This window comes from Megalopta genalis, chromosome 1 (assembly GCF_051020955.1).
Source record: "Megalopta genalis isolate 19385.01 chromosome 1, iyMegGena1_principal, whole genome shotgun sequence".
NCBI lineage: Eukaryota > Metazoa > Arthropoda > Insecta > Hymenoptera > Halictidae > Megalopta > Megalopta genalis.
In genome coordinates, this window is record NC_135013.1 from 32,165,564 (window position 1) to 32,184,438 (window position 18,875).

At 49.2% G+C, this 18,875-nt stretch overlaps 1 protein-coding gene across 2 annotated transcripts in view; it reads left to right on the forward strand.

Moving 5' to 3' along the window:
- The window catches only part of LOC117217894 (beta-1,4-N-acetylgalactosaminyltransferase bre-4), a 67,188-nt gene extending 48,319 nt beyond the window's left edge, over nt 1-18,869 (forward strand). For both annotated transcript variants that reach the window (XM_033465742.2, XM_033465741.2), the window contains exons 2-7: nt 3,252-3,713; nt 8,747-9,015; nt 10,397-10,639; nt 14,558-14,741; nt 14,880-15,098; nt 15,661-18,869. In XM_033465742.2, coding sequence (XP_033321633.1) covers nt 3,559-3,713; nt 8,747-9,015; nt 10,397-10,639; nt 14,558-14,741; nt 14,880-15,098; nt 15,661-15,799 — 1,209 coding nt within the window. In that variant the 5' untranslated portion in view covers nt 3,252-3,558 and the 3' untranslated portion in view covers nt 15,800-18,869. The remainder of the gene's footprint in view (nt 1-3,251; nt 3,714-8,746; nt 9,016-10,396; nt 10,640-14,557; nt 14,742-14,879; nt 15,099-15,660) is intronic.
- Nucleotides 18,870-18,875: the final 6 nt, after the last annotated feature.

Sequence of the window (18,875 nt, forward strand, 5' to 3'; positions counted from 1 at the left end):
CGTTGCCGATTATTATCCAATTCTCTCGGAAATGATTAATTACTGGACTGCGAATCTTTACGCGAAATGAAGCTTGTCTTCGTCCATTGCAACCAAAAAATGAGTGAAATAAAAATTTCTTCCTTTAAAATAGTTTCAGCGGATTGAAAATAATGATCTCCATGAATGCTAAATTAATATTTAATTGAAAATATTTTCATTGTTCGAAATTTCAGCTACGCATTTTTATTACAAACGCGTCAAATTCGCGCTCCATCAATCACTCGAATCCTTCGGACTCTTGAATCTATTCGAACGCCTCAACCCCTTCGCGATTTGTTTTCTTCATCCGACGCTGTACTCCAAGGTGCAAGGTGCAAGGTCTGCGCGAAATCGAAGGTTAAATTCTGTCCCGCGAGCGTCCTCGGATAATCGCGATTACGAGAGTACGGGCAGAAATACTTTCGAGGATCGCGACGCGTGGAAGGCGTCGCGGCGTGGTGTCGCGATAGCCATCGTAATTGTTGATTTTCCAGTGAATTGCACGAGCGTCAAAGCGTCGCATTCGCCCCACAGACGGACAAGAGCCGCGATCGTTATCGCCGTGTCCGCGTTTATCCGGTCGCGCGGACGTGTCCCGTCCCGTCTCGCGCGCGTCTCGACGCTTATCTGCCGCTTCTGTCTTTTCCGGCTTCGACTTCGAGAGCCGCCGCGTATCGACCGAGTCACGAAATCGAGGACTGGTCGCGGGAGCCTCGTAATTTCCATACGTTATCGGAAACGCGGTTCGTGTAGACGCGGCCGTAATGGCTAAGATCGCGTGTTGCGATCGCCGCGGAAACGAAGCGGAGCGGAGCGGAGGAACAGTCACGATCGAGGTCTTCGAGCCGCGAGCCGGCTGTCCGCGAGGAGAACGATCGGCCGAGGATGGTTTGTCGTACGAAAGAATTCGAGAAAACCGTCCGTCCGCGTCCCCTCGCACCCTCGGAATCCGTTTTCCCGCGGCCGCTGTCGCGTCGCATCCTCGTTGGTATTTTCTTCGGGGCGGACGGACGGATAGTGGCACGTTCCTTCCTACCTTGAAACGCAAAGCAATTTCAGGCTCCGATGCGCCACGCCGTCGCGTTCGTTCTCCGCCGCTTCTTCTTTCCTACGGTTCCTACGTTTCCGCGTTTCCGGCTCGTCGATCCGTGCGACGACGTCCGCGCTGTCAACACATCGTCATTCGGAAACGGCCACCTGCTGGATGGACGAACTCCCAGACTCGACATTGTATTGTTAGGACTGCGAGGGTTCTATGCAAGCATTCAATTAAGTCGTCGAATCTGGACCGATACGGCGAACTTTGATAGTCTTGGCGACAAGATTTTGTACCTGCGAATCGTGAATCATAGTCGCACCTTTTCCCAAAATGTTGGACAGAACTCATTGCTTTCCGAATGTTGCTGTACTTGAATACGCCATCAGGAATGCGACGATCTTAATATTAAATTACTACCAGACCAGTCGGAATGATTGATTTCTGATTTCTCCTTTTACGCTTCAATAAAAATCCGATCAAATGGAAATTTGTCTGGATAAAAATTTATCCGAGTAGGATTTCATTCGAATTAGATTTTATTCGAATAGGAATTCATTCGAATTAGATTTTATTCGGATAAGAATTCATTCGAATAAGATTTTTTTATTCAGATAAGTATTCATTCCATTAAGAATTTATTCGGATAGGAATTCATTCGAATAAGATTTTATTCGGATAAGAATTCACATTCGAATAAGAATTCATTCCATTAAGAATTTATTCGAATAAGAATTCATTCCATTAAGAATTTATTCGAATAAGATTTTATTCGGATAGGAATTCATTCGAATAAGAATTCATTCGATTAAAAATTTATTCGTATAAGAACTATCATTTTAAAAATGATAGAATATGCAGTGTTTGACTAGAATCGTCAAAATTGCAAAAAAAGAAACGCAAATCATAGGACACGATGAAAGACGCGAGTGCACCCTTAATCGCCTCAACCCGGCAACATGAAGTTAATCGTCGAACTCCCTCACGAGGAACCGATAACAAGACTTAGAACCTTAAACGACTTTCGTCGAGAAGATATTCCACGCTGCGTTAAAGTGATCGCTGCATCGTTACCGGGAATAGTTGATCAACGAGCTGCGCTTCCGCAGAAACTTCGCGGAACAAAATCGCGGGACAGTGCACCCAGTCCTGTACCGAAGACCAAGTTCCTCGGTTCCTGCACGTAGCGCAGAATCTACGACGCGGAATTCAGCAGAAACAAGCGAACGACGGATGCAGTATTTAATCGGTGGCTCGAACATTCATATTTGCCGGAAACACGTGCACAACTATGCCCGTTATCATACGCGAGATTGCTTTAACGTTTCTGTCGCGTTTCCATTCTTCGTCGAAATCAATGTCGAGCTTCGTGCGTCATCTTTCTTCGATTTCCCGGTAATCAACGGTTTCTCCTAAATGTCACGAGTGTATCATAAACAGCGGAATTTAATCTTGGTCTGAGATTTTTAGTCCAAGCTAAATAATTCTGTTTGCTCGCTGCGAACCGGTTCTGGATTTTCTCTTCTTATTAGCTGCTTTTTTGAACTGCTAATCATCGTCACAAAACAGTCGACTTTTTCCGCTCGCAATCTGCCTTTAAACATGCTATCTTCCCCCATTATGTCATTCTAGATTCAATAGTTCTTGTAATAATTCTACTTGTGCGTATTTGTTAACCTATTTGTGTGAACCGACGGGTCTTCCGGCCGTAAATAAATAATTAATAATAATACTATATGTAACATACAGGGTGTCCAAAAAATACATCGCAATCCGAAAGTGGCGGATTCTTCGGATCATTTGAAGCAACTTCTTCCTTTACAAAAATTTTCTCCGAGCCACCGTTAACGAGTTATTAACGAAAAACAGTGACCAATAAGAATCGAGTACGGCTGACGCGAGGCGGCCCAGCTAACCAGCGCGCGAAACCCAGTTGCGCTCATTGGCTCGATCGCCTCGCGCCAGCTGAGCTGGCCTCTCATTGGTCACTGTTTTTCGTTAATAATTCGTTAATGGTGTCTCGGAGACAATTTTTGTAAAGGAAAAAGTTGCTTCAAATGACCTGAGGAACCAGCCACTTTCGGATTGCGAGGCATTTCTGTATATAATATAAATAATATATATATAATATTAATAATAATATTATATAATAATAATAATAATAATATAAGGAGTTTTCATCCTTGTTTTCCAGGATAGACTGACCGGGATTATGCCGAGGGGGGATTAGGTGATGCGCCTGGCTATCAGGAACGAGACGCGAGGCCTGCAACTTGATCCTGTTGGGTGAACGCCGGCCGGACTTTGATTTTCCGAGGCATCGGCGGCGGCAGTTCTAAGGGAACGGTCCCAGGGGACAAGCGGGAAAATACAGTCGCCGAGCCGGGAATCCGAAAAGCAACAGCGACGACGACGAGGGCGGCGGCCTACACGGAGCGCCTCGTCCTGTACGGCGCTCTTCAAACTCCGATAGCAAGGAGTTATGGTGTCTCGCACATGCGATGACTGCGGCTGCAGCCGTGGCACTGTGGCATCGTGCCCACCTTTACAAGGCGATCGTTTGCGTCGTCCTCGCTCTGATCGCCATTCAGTATTTACTTAGCGGCGTGATCGATCGCCGTTCCATAGAGACGATTTTCACCATAAACGCTACCAGGTACGTGCACCGTTTTTCTTTTTTCTTTTTTTTTGCAAACGGATTCTGCCGGATCGACGGGATTATCCGATTCTTCGTCGGACGTCGGGTTGCCTTTGCTTCCAAGCTGGAAAAAAATTCCATGCTCTCGCCGCGGTATATTTTTCCTTAAAAATGTTGTCCGCGCTTGTTCGCAACTTCGCGTCACGTGTATTTTGTCAAAAATGCAATCCAAACGCCGCTGACACGAGCGATTATTTTTTGCGTATTTTTCGCGAATACAAAAATATGTTTTAAGCGATTATCGATTAATCTTGTTCGAATGAATTCCTATTCGAATAAAATCTTATTCGAATGAATTCCTAGTCGAATAAATTCTTAATGGAATGAATCCTTCTTCTTCTTTATTTAGCTGTAATTTTATGATCGGAACAGTTAATTGAATGTGGCGAACGAAATTTCGACATCTGTGACATTGTCTATGTCGAGCGTTGATCGAAACTGCGCGACACTTTGAACTAGAAGATCTTAAAAATGGAGAAAAATCGAAATCAACAATTTTCGACGTATTACATTTGCGAACGAAGATCTTCGAAATAGTAATAATATAAGTAATAATATATTTCTCAGGGAGTTAGATCATTTTGGAAGAGGAGACACGATTGTCCGAGCCTCGCGGCTCGTTTCCACGGTCCTTCGACGATCGTTAACTATGAAAACGAGCCGCGAGGCTCGAACAATCGTGTCTCCTCTTCCAAAATAATCAATTCCCTGAGAAATATATTATTACTAATTTCGAAGATCTCCGTCCGCAAACGTAAGTCGACGGAAAATGATCTCCATTTTTCTCCATTTTTAAGATTGCTCGTTTTCACAGTCCTTCGACGATCGTTAACTATGAAAACGAGCCGCGAGGCTCGAACAATCGCTGCTCCTCTTCCAAAATCGGCAATCTCCGCTCGCAAGCCGCGGGACAATTGTAGAGAATTCCCAGTATTTCGATGGCGATCGCAACGGTTTTCTCCGCGTTTGTCCCACAACACGACGAACATTTAATTATTACTTCGAAAATCGCATTCCGGCCATCTTGTCGGAACGCGAGAGACCGCCTCGAGTCGCAACTTTCTAAGTTACATCTAAATCGAATCGTGTCCGCCCGCATCGTTGAAGTACCATGTCCAGCGTCGTCGTCGCCGTCGCGACTCGTTTCCCCGAGCAGCTCCCGCGATAGTTTTAACGGTAATAACCGCCTCCTCGAGGCGAGCGAGCTAGCGAGCTAGCGAGCGATCGATCGATCAACGATCCCGTGAACAGCTCGGCGGTGCAGCTCGGCGAGGAAAGCCCGTCGAAAATTCCTCGGTCGAAGACCGAGGAAGAAGCCCGGGGATAAAGGGAACGGCACGCGATTATCCGGCGGAACTTTCGGGGAGCGACTTTTAAAAGACAAATTGCCGGGCCCCTCCGAGAGGATAAACAATCCGGTAAGAGCGTCGCGGCGCAAATTGCCGCGGCGTTCCGACGCGGGCCGACGACGACGACGGTCGCCGGTGTTCCAAAGCAAATTCCCGAGAAAATTCGTTCCAACGGCGTCGCCGCGGCCCGTACATTCCGCTCGAGCACGTGATCTCGTTACTTCGTTAGCGGTCATTTAGATTGCCCGTTTGCGGAAGCGGTCGTTAACGATCCTTTGACCTTTGCGCGGCCGTGCCGCCGAAATCGCTCCGCCATTTTTCGGCCGGCTTTCTACCGCGGCCGGGAAGTCCTTCCGCGACGGATCGAGCGTTCCGCAAATACGGCCGGGAAGCGGGCGAGAGCGGTTAATTAAAAAACTGTAGCGCGCGGTTAACGGAGCGGGGTCTCGCTCGCGGCATTTTTGCGGGATTTACGGGCGAACCGGCAACGGTTAATTTGAAATTTCGCCAACGGCGCGTGACAACAATTCGGTGCATCCCGCGAGACGAGCCGCGGCGCGCCGTTGCGCTACGAGACGCTGCGCTGCAGAACCGCCGCGGTGCACGGTGCAGCACGGGCGCGCGGTGCAGCGCGCCGAGGCACGTCCTACCGCGGCGAACCGAGATGCAGTTATTTGTCGACGTTTTGCGTCGTTTCCTGTCACGCGCCGCGCATTAAGTCCCAGCGACCGCGCCGGCGAGAAACTTTCTGCGCGCGGTTCCTTCGCCGGCGCGACGGAAATCAATTTGATTTCCGCTTAATCCGCCTCGATTAGAAAGCCCCTTCGTTCGTCGGGACGCTCGCACCTTTCCAAGTGCAGCAGAACCTCGATTAAGTCGCTATCTTTCGATTCTTCGTCGCCCGAACACGCTTCGCGCGCGATCTAAGACGATCGAAGACGACCCGTTCGCAGAACTACAGTGTATTCTCTGCGATTGTTGCGCAGCTTGTGGACAACAACGAACGATTTCGGAAATTTCGCCAACGTTAACCGCGCGGTACAGTTTTTTAATTAACCGCTCGAAGAGGAGATTTTTTTAAACGATAGTGGGACTGGTCTGCTAGACGATGACTGTGATGTTCTTTTTTTTAAATTTTGCTATTACGGTAAATTCTCTCAAATTGTCCCTCAACTTGCAAATAAAAGAATAGATGTTGATGATCGGCGAAATTGTACTCTTCTGTGCTCTTCCGAAATTGTACATCTTCGTTTTCAAGCTGAAGGACAATTGGAGAGAAATTACTGTACCTACTGTACAAACCAATAAAGACCGAATGTGGTACTATAAATACAGTGATTAAAATTGATTGAAACTGGACTAAGAGACTTGAATTTTCTTTTAGATGATAACTAGATGATGATTTTCTAGATGATCTAGACGATGACCAAAATGCTTTTTTAACATTTTTCTATTGCTCAGAGAATAACAATAAAAAATAAAAAGATCCTCGTACTTTTAACTTCGTTATCGTTCAGTTGAGTTTTAAAAAAAAGTTATCACAAGTGGGCCACTGTAAGTCACTGTTCTACCACCGGAACACTCGTGGCACTTAACAGCGCGGAGCTCAATTTCAATTTGACACCGTTCCGGTGATACGAGAACTTTTAACGCGTTGCAACACAACGTGTCCTCCATGGTGCGACTTGTTTGCGTGTTCGTCGTATGTTGTGTTCTACGAAGGTCGCACATGTTCCCCCGTCCCGGGTGTATGAAATGCTGAAATATAAAAGAATGCTTGTGTTCCCGTTCTGCGATGCATCTTAATGGCGACGGTAAAGTACAGCACCGGCGGCGATGGAAGTATTAGGTCTACCGGAAAGTTCTGTCCGATAGTGCCACTTCAAGCTTCAATCCATATGCACATGTTGATTTGAGACGTATATGACTATCATTGCATTCACACACATGTACTCTCCTAAATAAACTGACACAAAGATGTCTCATGTCATTATTAAGTGAGACACGATCGTGAAAACATGGCTACCGATGATAATGCCAGACCACATGCTGCTTCGGCGACTCGTCAGAAAATCGCAGAGCCAGGCTGGGAAATTCTGTCACATCCACCATACTCCCCGGACCTAGCACTCTCCGATTATCACTTGTTTCTCTCTTTGCGAAACTGTTTACAGGAAAAAGATTCAAAACTGAAGCCGACGTCAACCAAGCACTAGTTGAGTTCTTCGCCTCTAAAAATAAATCGTTCTTTAAAAATGGCATTTACAAGCTGCCATCACGCTGGCAAGAAGTCATAAGTAACGATGGAAAGTATACTCTACAATAAGTATTATTAAATGTATGAAAATTGTGTTATATTTCAATTCAAAAACGGACAGAACTTTCCGGTAGACCTAATAGATAGAGGAGCTTGTAGACATTTATTTGTGTCCACGTGGAGTTCACGTGACGTGCAACCGTGTAGTCGTTCACTCGTTGTAGACCGAACGGAAAGCTTGCTCTTACAAAAATAAAAGAAAAAAAAGCTATGCATATCGACGACGAAGAATCGTTGATTAACGCGAGAAGCGAGAAGAAATCGCAGCGCGTCTCGAAGCGACGCTTCTCTGTAAAATCCGCTTCTCTGGATACCGTGCAACCGGGTTTCGATGGTGACGCGACTCGCTCGAAATTTTATGGCAGTATCCACAAAATTTGCCGGCGATCCGGGGATTCCGGACAAGTTCAAGACAAACGGATCACCGAGTCTGCTTGTACAGCGTATCGCGACGCGACTGGCGGCGTGCAGATACCGCGCGTAAACGCAAACAACCAACGAACCAACCAACCCAGTCGCTTGAATATCCACGAGTCGTTTGCGCGGCTAATCGCGCCGACTCCGCGCTCGCGGCGTCCTCGTTATTCTCGATCGGATGCCACCGTGCCCGGAGATTGTCCCCATATTTCAGCCGGCCGTTTCCAGGAATGTTAAACTGCCCGTCGCCGTATCGCGCGGCCCACGGTATTCCCTCCAGGAGGAGAACCTTTCGGACCGCAAATCCCGCCCCGCCGCGTCCAGCGCCCGATAACGCGGCCGTCCGCTTCGCGATTCGCTTCGGAACGATCGATCGCGGCTCGCGGAAGTCCTGCAGCGACTCCCACGGGTGCGCACCGCGATTGTGCATCATCGTTAAAGGAAACGCTCGCATAAATCTGCCAATCGGCGAGGCGATAGCGCTGTTCCCGGTCCGCGCCGTTCGAGCCGCGGCGAGCGGCGGCCGACGATTTCAGCTAAGAAAAAATATCCCTCTCTCGCCGGGGGGATGCGCGGAATCGACGCGAAGCGGACATCACGAAGCTTCGAGTTCACGGGGAATCGGACCGCGAGACAGATTTCCGAAGGATTCGGCCGTCGTTCGAATTTATTATGCGATTTTCGAGCGAAGTTTTCCTGCCTGGACGATCCGGTTCGATTCGAGCGACCCGACGGCGAACTCTTTAATTAGAATTCGCGTTGATAGGCATTTAAGAGACCGAAATAAGTCGGTCGAAGAGGGCTGAGAATAAAACCGGCCCGCAGAGTCCAAAGATACCTCTTCTCGGCGAGAGTTTATTCGTTTACTCGCCCGATGTTGACTCTCGTCGGCTCTGTGTTGTTCGCAGGTACGCCGACCGCGGCTACAGGCATCACTCTCGTGGTCTGATCATTTACGGGCCCGTGACCGTGCCGAGCCTGATACTGGCCAGTCTGAATGCCACCGCGACCAGCCTGCAATGGGCCGGCACCCGGGGCAACTCGAATTTCTCCAAATTGGAGGCCGCTCAGTCCACTCGAAACGCGTATCTGCTGTCCGGCACGCAGGAGTTCTCGGTGTCGAACTCGACGAACGGCACCACGATGCAACAGTGTCCCCTCGTCTCTCCGAATCTCGGTAAGTTCTTTGTCGAAATCGGCCCACCGATTCTCGATGAAACCCGTTGGAACGGCGCCGGCCTCGTCCAGCGTTCGCTCATCGTCTCAACATTTCCCACCGTAATCTCATTTCTTTCCCCGTTCCCGCCGTCGCTCCGCCTCGTTTCAAAAATTGCATCGTTTCACCTCGCTTCTCATCATCATCATCATCCTCCGTGCACGCGGCCCGCCTCCTCGGGGATATTCACCGATAACCCGTCGAAGGAAATACGGTAATGCTTCTCTAATTGACGCTCAGATTGTTCACAGAAATGGACAATTCGGGAAGAGGAGATGCGATTATTCGAGCTTTGCGGTTTGTTTTTATAGTCATGAATTGTCAACGATTCTAAAAACGAGCTGTTGCGAGGCTCGAATAATCGTGTCTCCCCTTCCCAAATTGTCCATTTTTGTGCACAATCTGAGCGTCAGTTAAGGAGACATTACTGTACAGTATTATTACTGTATTATTTATTATTATTATATAATATAATAATAATATTAATATTATAATATTGTAAATTATATTAATATTATTAATATTATTATATATTATTATTTCTGTACAGTAATAATAAACTGATTTTTGGAAATGGCACGCGACGCTGACCTACCTGCGTCGAGATTGCCTCGATTTCTCCACGAACGAGACATTGTAATGTCTCTCTAATTGACGCTCAGATTGCGCGCAAAAGTGGACAATTTGGGAAAAGGAGATACGATTATTCGAGCCATGCGACTCGTTTTTATATAGTTGCCGATTTTCAACAATTATAAAAACGAGCCGCAAGGTTCGAATAATCGTGACTCCTCTTCCCAAATTGTCCATTTTTGTGCACAATCTGAGCGTCAGTAAGGGAGACATCACTGTACAATTCTGAACACAAAACGTTGCTCCTCCGATCGCGTCGCTGGAAACCGCGAGCCGCTTTTATCGCTGAATAACATAGCGTTGTCGGTGCAGCTCGATCGTAGACAGATCGCCGACCCGATCGAATGATCCATATTTTATTTCTGCAAAAAAAAAGAAAATACCGGCTATACATATCGTAGAAGCTGAAGAGGGTACTAGTAACCAGTTCAAGACCGGCTAGACAAGATCAGCCACGTTGATTGGCAATTTGTTAACGAACACGCGGGTCGCCGAGGCCCGATCGAGAACCAATCGGAGCCGCGTAATCGTAATGGCTTTTGACCCGCGCCAATTGTCCCGATCAGAAGCCGTGCACGGTTAGCGAACCCTCCTCGGCAATTATGGTGCCGATTCGGTCCCGAGCGACCGAGCGCGCGCGCCGGCGTGCTCGTTAGCTTAACGAAATCGCGAAATCTTCGAGAGGTTTGAACAACGTTGTCTTCCGCAGTTGGACCGTTGGCCGTCGGCAAATCACCGCCGGAGCTCTCGGTGATGGAGAAGGACAAGGCTTTCGCGGACGTGAAGCCCGGCGGCAGAGGATACCCGGTGGAGTGTGTCGCTAGACACCGGGTCGCAATCGTGATACCGTTCCGGGATCGACCGCAACATCTGCAAGCGTTGCTCTACAACCTTCATCCGATGTTGCTCCGCCAACAGATCGACTACCAGATATTCATTGTCGAGCAGAAAGGTGGGCGCAACGTTTTTTCCTATTACAAGTTGTCGTTGTCGTTGTCGTTGTCTATCCTCCCCGCTGCCCCCCGTCGTTTACAGAGAAAAAGAAATCCAGTCGAAAGAGAAAACCAAAGCCACGAGATTCCTTTCGGCCCGCAAAGGCGTCCGGTCCGCGAATTTTCCAGGTCCCAAAAGTGCTTACCGCAGACGACGGAAGCAACGGTCTCGCTGTTCGTTTCCTCGGCGAAGCGTCGATCGAAGGAGATATCGGAACGGCGAGAACCGAGATTCCTTTTTCCCCTCCGCAACGTCCCGTCCGCGAACCGCCCATCCCGGAACAATGCTCGCCGCAAACGGGACAACCGATCGTTTCGCAGTCTATCTCGAATGGAATTCCCTCGGCCAAGTATCGATTCCAGGTGGAATCATCGGGATTCCTCTCTTTCCCTCCGTAGCGTCCCGTTCGTCGACTTGCATCGGCAAGTGCACCGCGAACGAGACGAACCAACCGGTCGTCGTCGTTTCGCAGTCGATCTTCCGTGGGTATCGACCGCGTTTCGGTGTGTGGCGGCTGCTGCTGGCTGGCCGGTTGCATAATCGCGCGACGGACGCCGAATCCGGCCGTTCGTCGACGACGCCCACGAAACGAATCCCGACGCGGTCGGCGTCGATCTCACGGCGTGTCCGACGGTGTACGCCTTTACGTAACGCGACCTAATCGTTGGAACGGAGAGAGGCGACCGTCGGAAGACGGGCCACGCGACGCGACGCATCGCCGCAATGCGGCATCGGCCCGGTGCATCCGATGCACCGGCCGCGACGCCGCGCGGGGAGACGGTCCCGGTCGCGTTGCACCGGCACGCCGGTCTCTCAACGCGGCTTTAATTGCTCGAAACGGTCCGGACACGGCTTCGACCTGCCGACCTCTTTGCAATTCAGATCTCGGCTTTTCTTATTTCCATCTCAGATCGCCCTCTACACTCCCCCCCTCTCCTCTCCTCTCCTCTCCGCAGCTCCTTTCCCCGGGCTACTCGAGATTAAAACAAAAAGTCAGCCGTCGCGAATAGTTTGCTTTGCATAATTGCCAGCATCTTGAATATTTAGCGGACCTCGCGCGTCATCGGAACCGGCAAATTCAGCTATACAGGGTGGCCCGTAATTATGTTATCACCCGGAGGTTCCTGACATCTTGGTAAATACGGGGTGTAAAGGTGTCAATCTCAAAAAAATCTCAAAAGTGTCTTCCAATCCAGAAATGCAAGGTTCCTCGGGTCATTTGGGGTAACTTTCTCCTCAGCGAAAATGCGATCCGCGGCTTCGTTTGCGAGTTATTAACGAAAAACAGTGACCAACGAGAGATCGCGTGCGGCTGGCGATCCGCCCTCGCGACCACTGCCGCTGAGTCAGACGACCGGCGCGACGCGGCATTGGCCGGACGGGCGGAGCGCTGGCCGAGCTCGCTTCTCATTGGTCAGTGTTTTTCGTCAATGACTCGTAAACGATGCGTCGGAGAAAATTTTCGTAAAGGTAAAAGTTGCTTCGAATGACCTCAGGAATCTCTATTTTCGCGGAAGTACCAAAATTATGGGACACTTATGGGACTGTATAACACCTTGATCGGAAGCGTGCAAATAAATAGCTGAGAGGAATGTTAGCCGAGGTGCAAAGCCAACCGCACGTACGACGACCGCGTCGCCGGATACCCGAGGAGAATATCGCGGAGTCGGACGACGGCTGAGATCGCGCGGCGCGGATGCGATGCAATTAGCCGCAGCTGTCGTGGGACTCGCCGCGGTACCGTTAATATCGGATGCGTTCGCCGGGAGCATCGAACAACGTTATTCTTAGTTCGTCGTTACCGTAACTCGGCGGTGTACCTTATCCCCCACGGTGATCGTCGGTTTCGCATTAACGGGAAACTCATGGGGCGTCCCCGATCGATCGGGACGCGCCGCGGGAACCTCGGGATCGACTCGGAGGACCGTCCGCAGCTGCGGGGCAACGATAAACGATCTGACCGGTGGGGCGAAACTTTTGAAATTCAATTTGCTCGCAGTTTTCTCGCGATCCGCGCCGAGACGAGACCGGCGGGCAAGAAGGCAGTCGCCTGTCTCGAGTTCGATCTCGTCGCGTATCCCACGGCAGACGAGCGAGGGAGGAGAAAGACGTTTTCATCGTTATCCTCTTATCTCTTGCACAACCTAGATGACAAGCCAGCCAGTCTAACACCGGAGGAGCAAGCGTCTCGCTACTCGCAACGGAATATTAACCCTTTGCACTCGAGTGGTGACTCTGAGGCACCATTAAAATTTATGATGTCACGTTCGAAAATAATTTTTACATTAGCAAAGTGTAAAATAAAAATACTATGAGTCAGAAAAATGATGTCAGATTTACAGTTGAAATAGCTTCGAGTGCGAAGGTTTAACCCTTCGAACGGCGAACCATTTTAATGACTGGGTCGCGGTGCGCAGGATCAATTTTTCTAGACCTACTTTTAGGGGTGCGGTAAATTCTCCTTAATTTTGCTTCGGTTTGTAAAGGAAAATTGATAATTTCGGAAGAAGAGGTCCCTTATGTACCTTTTTGCCCGTTTATTAGTGAAATAAATGAATAATCGGAATCATAAAAAATGGATCAGCTGGAGCAACAGATAATTAACTTCGCAAATTCCTCTTCTAAGAACGAAAACTCAAGATAAGGCGAGATAAGTTCAAAGATCGATCATTCGCGTTGTTCGCAGTCAAGAAATCGATCCGTGCAACAGATTGTTTCAACAGTGTCCGTGAAAACTGCGTGAAAATGACGCGAGGGGCGGACGAGGGTTCAATGAATCGTCTAAAATTGAATAGTTAAATGTTTTAAACATTTTGACAGACGCAACGGGAACCTGAGAAATTCCATAAAATTGTAATATGTAACTCGATTTGATTCAATTGAAATTTGTAAAGCGAAGTTGCACGAAGAATCTCGACTACCCTTTGACGCGGAAATTATAGAGAGTCAAGGTCACACGATAAATGAAGACGAAGTTTTTGTACGAAGTTGTACGAAGGCGCGTTTATTTTTCACATCCTCGCTTCCTCTCTCGTTGCATTGGTTCTCTCACATAGTCGTGCCGACTATGACGTTACGCGCGACGAGTATACTCGTCGTGACACAAAATACTGTTATTTTTTACGCACGACGAGTACACTCGTCATGACACAAAATATTGCTACTTCTTCACGAGTATACTCGTCGTACACAGCCAACTGGTTAATAAAATAAATTATTTGCCTCTTATTATGACGAGTATACTCGTCGTGACGCAAAATACTGCCACTTCTCCATGACGAGTATACTCGACGAACATAGCTAACTGGTTAATAAAATAAATTATTTGCCTCTTATTATGACGAGTATACTCGTCGTGACGCTAAATACTGCCACTTCTCCATGACGAGTATACTCGTCGTACACAGCTAACTGGTTAATAAAATAAATTATTTGCCTCTTATTATAACGAGTATACTCGTCATGACACAAAATACTGCCACTTCTCCACGACGAGTACACTCGTCACGACACAAACTACTGCAACTTTCCGTTACGATCATACTTGTCGAATACAGCTAACTGGTTAATAGTCGTGCCGACTATGACGTTCATAGACTCGAATCGCTTCTCGGACGAAAAAGTCATCGGGTAGACGAGAATTCTCATGCCGGCTGCCGACCCGATGCAACATTAACCGTGAACTACTACGGTGCACAGATCGCTGCTGTGCCAGTTAAAACTGTAATATTACCACGAAAGCAGGTGGCACGGCGCGGTTCTCTAAAGTTTTTGCTCCCGTCGAGATCGCGGGCGCACGGCCCCGACCTGAATGCGAGAGCACGTCCCGCGATTTTGGACCTTGTCGGAAACGGTTACGAACGTGGTGGTGTTCCAGGCAGCGACGCCTTCAACCGCGCGATGCTGATGAACGTCGGCTACGTGGAAGCTTTAAAGGAGCGACCTTTCGACTGCTTCATTTTTCACGACGTCGACCTACTTCCGGAGGACGATAGGAATCTATATACCTGCCCCGAGCAGCCCAGGCACATGTCGGTGGCAGTTGACAAGTTCAAATACAGGTATCGCGCGGCCGTATCCTCGGCTATGCCGCACCCGTCGGCTGTTCGCGGTCGATTCGGTCGCAACGCGTTCTTTTTCTCTCTCTCTATTCTTTTCGATACGAAACGCCGAGACGACGAACGTCCCGTCCTTTGCAGATTGCCGTACGCCGATCTGTTCGGCGGCGTGTCAGCGATGTCGCGCGAGCACTTCCGGCTGGTCAACGGATTCAGCAACGTGTTCTGGGGCTGGGGCGGCGAAGACGACGACATGGCCAATCGAATAAAGGCCCATGGTCTCCATATCTCTCGGTACCCGGCGAACGTCGCACGCTACAAGATGCTCACGCACAAAAAGGAGAAGGCGAATCCAAAGAGGTGAGAACACCCCCCGCGCGCTCACGCGATCCCCAGACACAGTTCCTCGAAAAAGATCGCACGCTTCATACCGCGAATCCTACGTTCATGCCTCATTTATGACGTCGGGCCTCGAAGCCGGGCTTAAAGATATTAGGTCGAGTCGTAAATAGCTTCCGCTTCGTTATCGGACATTTTTATTTTGCTTCTTTCCGTTTTATTTGTTCTTTCTGCTTTTCTTTTTTGTTTTATTTACTTTGAACTTTTACCTAACGCTGATTTACTTCCACTGAAATCACGATTTATATAGCCGATGGCGGCTATGTTTTATGTGTGACGAGTATACTCGTCGTGCACAAAATACTGCAACTTCTCCGTGACGAGTATATTCGTCGTGACACAAAGTACTGCTACTTCTTCATGACGAGTATACTCGTTATAACACAAAATACTATCACTTCTCCGTGACGAGTATACTCGTCATAACACAAAATATACTGCCGCCTCTCCATGACGAGTATACTCGTCGTGACACAAAATGAACAAACGTTCTTCCCGCATTAACACCAAAACTCGATTACAGGTACGAGTACCTGAAGACGGGCAAGAAGCGATTCGCCACGGACGGACTGAGCAACCTGCAGTACGAGCTGGTGGACAAGCAGAAGCCGAAGCTGTACACGTGGCTCCTGGTGAAACTAACGCCCCCGCAGCCCAGCTGATGGCTCCCGTGGATCGGGTAGCGGACGAGACCCGAGCAAGACGACGCTCCTGCGACGCGATCCGCTCCCGGTTCCTAAGGATCAACCCGCGGCGACCAGGCCGCGCGGCTCATCGATCGAAATCTGTGCAAACGACCGATCGAAACGACTTTCCTTTCCTTTGTCGCTGCGATCGGAACCGCCTCGAGGCGGTGACGATCGAGCCTGTACTCGGTACGAACGTGTCCCGACCCGATGGACCGGGTCGCGACCGGTAACGTTGACGTTGGAACCGCTTGTTAACATCCTCCGGCGAGTTTGCTCCTCCCGGGAGCGGCCCGAGTCGGTGGCTCGGCCGCGAACGAGTGTGGGGGAGGGGCGTTGTTACGTGATATATTTTTATTCCTCGTATTTTTTTATCGCAACGATAGGCTTAGACACAGCGAGTAGAATTTAGCGTGCGAGCGGAGCTAACGTGCCAAAGGGGAGCGTGCGTGTCGCGCGCGAGTTTCGATAGTGAACGGGACGAGCGTGTCGAGCGGACAGGGAGAATACGCTCGGTCATTCTTTCTGGCAAATCCAACTACTAACGGTATATATTACATCGTACGTATAGGTATACATATACAGGTACATGTACACAGGCGCATATACATAGAGAGGTGCGCGCACCCGAGGCAAGCGGACACCAGCGATTCGTGCAGGTCGGAGAAGCTTTCGGCGATTGTAGATGCGCGGGATCCTGGCGCGAGGACCCTTCTCGATCCTCGTCCACTATGTAACGCGCGTATCCTGTTACGGTAACGACGGTGCAATTAGTATAATCAATCGATTCGAGGCGAGATCCTCCGGTTTCATTCAGTCCTAGCGCGCAGAGGATTACGCTGAATTCTCCCTAATTTTTCTTCAGCTTTTAAACAAAAATAGAAGATTATTTTAGAAAGAGGAGAGCCTCGCGGCTTATTTTTATGGTTGCGGATCGTCGACAATTGTAAAAACGTGGCGCAAGGCTCGAATAATCTCAACTCCGCTTCCCAAATTGTCTATTTTTATTTACAAACAGAAGGAAAATTAGGCAGAATTTACTGTAACACCAGAATCGGTTGCGACGCGACCTCAACGTGACCTCAATGTGACTTCCTCAAATTGCGGCCGGGAACGCGGTTCCACGGCTGAAGCAGACTGCAGAGTAATTTGGGATAAGCTCGCGGTTACGTCGCGGACGACGATCGAGTCAGCCTCGAGTTCGAGCTGTTGCTCGGAACGGTTCGGTGGCAGAGTCATGGTTGTCGGGTCGCAGAAATCGCGGCGTCCGGTCCGGCGAGCGGAGCCTAGAGTCATTCTAATAGATTAGGGTAGATCGACGATAGTTCGCGTCGACGTCTCGAGTCGGAGGGGGTGGGATGCTTATTTTTTTAAAATTCCTATACGACCGGCGACGGCCGTGCAGAATGGAGACGGTACTTAAGCATGTTACGCGACCCGTTCGACGTTGGAACCCTGCGTACTCGAGAACTCTCGTTGTTACTATTTTATACGTACGTGCACGTCCTCGAGGATCGTGTACACAAGTTATATATACGTTACAGACACGACACAATTGTGCCCGCCGGGGCTTCTGCTATTCCTCGGATCCGCGGATAGGATCGCTCGATACAGATCCGAATGGACATTCTCTGTCGCAATGGCGTTGCGGCGAGCTACCTAGAGAACAGTGATTTTTCGGAATTTGTTTTCCCAGAAACTGTGAGACGAGATACTAAAAAGTTCCGAGATAGAATATGTCTTTTAATATGTCTCTGTGGAATGTGTCACTTTAAGAACGAAAACAGTTTTTGGGCGAGGTCTGACAGTTCTTGGGAGGAAAACATTCTTGGAGTTGCTTATCGCGTCTCCGGCGACGAGCACGATCGTTTTAGCATTTGTAAAATTTCCTACGGTAGAATCGAACCCTTGCACGCTTGCCGGGGCACGTATAAATTCGCGGGAACCTCGGATCCAGGCAGGAGGGTAGTAAAAGCTTCGGTGCACAGACACCTTGCGAGCAGCTCCGAAACTAAAATTCGGAGGCTTGTGGCTCGCGGAAGCGTCTAAGGTTGGAACACGTACGCGCGTGCATTCACAAGAACACACACACACACACACAGAGACATACATACACGCATACACAGAGGAAAAGAGAGAGAAACACATAGACACGACATATCACGCGTAAATTATCTGTGAGCGTTGCGATCGTTTGGATTTAATTACTTAAATCGTTAAGGGTGAGAGTACGGGCTGTGAAACTAAATGCACTTTGTTTGCGGCGACACGAGCCTCGCGGTATCGATAAAAAAACGCGAGCGCCAGAGCGAGCGCGCCATAGTGCGAGCACAATAAGGTTAGACCAATTTCCTACGGGGCGAGGGATCGTCCGATTAGGCGAGCGATTATACCTCTAGGTCCCGGAGAATCTCGAGGCGACGGGAGGGAGCGGTTTTCGTCCTGTCGTCGGATGTCGAGCCAAGCGATTTCAACTTACCTACTTTAACGATAATCTACCATGTACTATCGCTATCGAATAATCGATAATATCCATAGATAGTCGTGATAAGTCAGCGGAACATTCGGGGAGGATAATCGAACCTCCGACGACGCTCGTCGTTCGAGTCGCCGCCGCGCTTGCTAAACGACGCTCCGACAAGGCGACCGTCGGACGGCGACGGAAAAGCAACAGTTATTTTTTCGATGGAATCTTTTTTTAGTTGGACTCGACCGTCGCGTCCGTTACGCTCGATCGGCCGACGCGGCCGTCGCCGGAAACGGAAACGGACGGCGCCCTTCGATGCGGAGAACGCATCCGATGGATGAACCGACGGAATCTCGACGGCTTCGCGTTTCCAAGGGGACGACGGCCCGTCGACGCGGTGCGGTCGATACGAACCCGAAACGCGAAGCGACGTACAACCGTGAACACAGAGGTCCGAGGAGACGGATATATCCCCACGTACGGATAATACGCGATATCCTCTGAACCACGCTGGAAAATTACAATTTTTCACAAGCTACACTCGTGTTGTATCGAAACAATAAATCTTGTTAACGCTTATCCCTC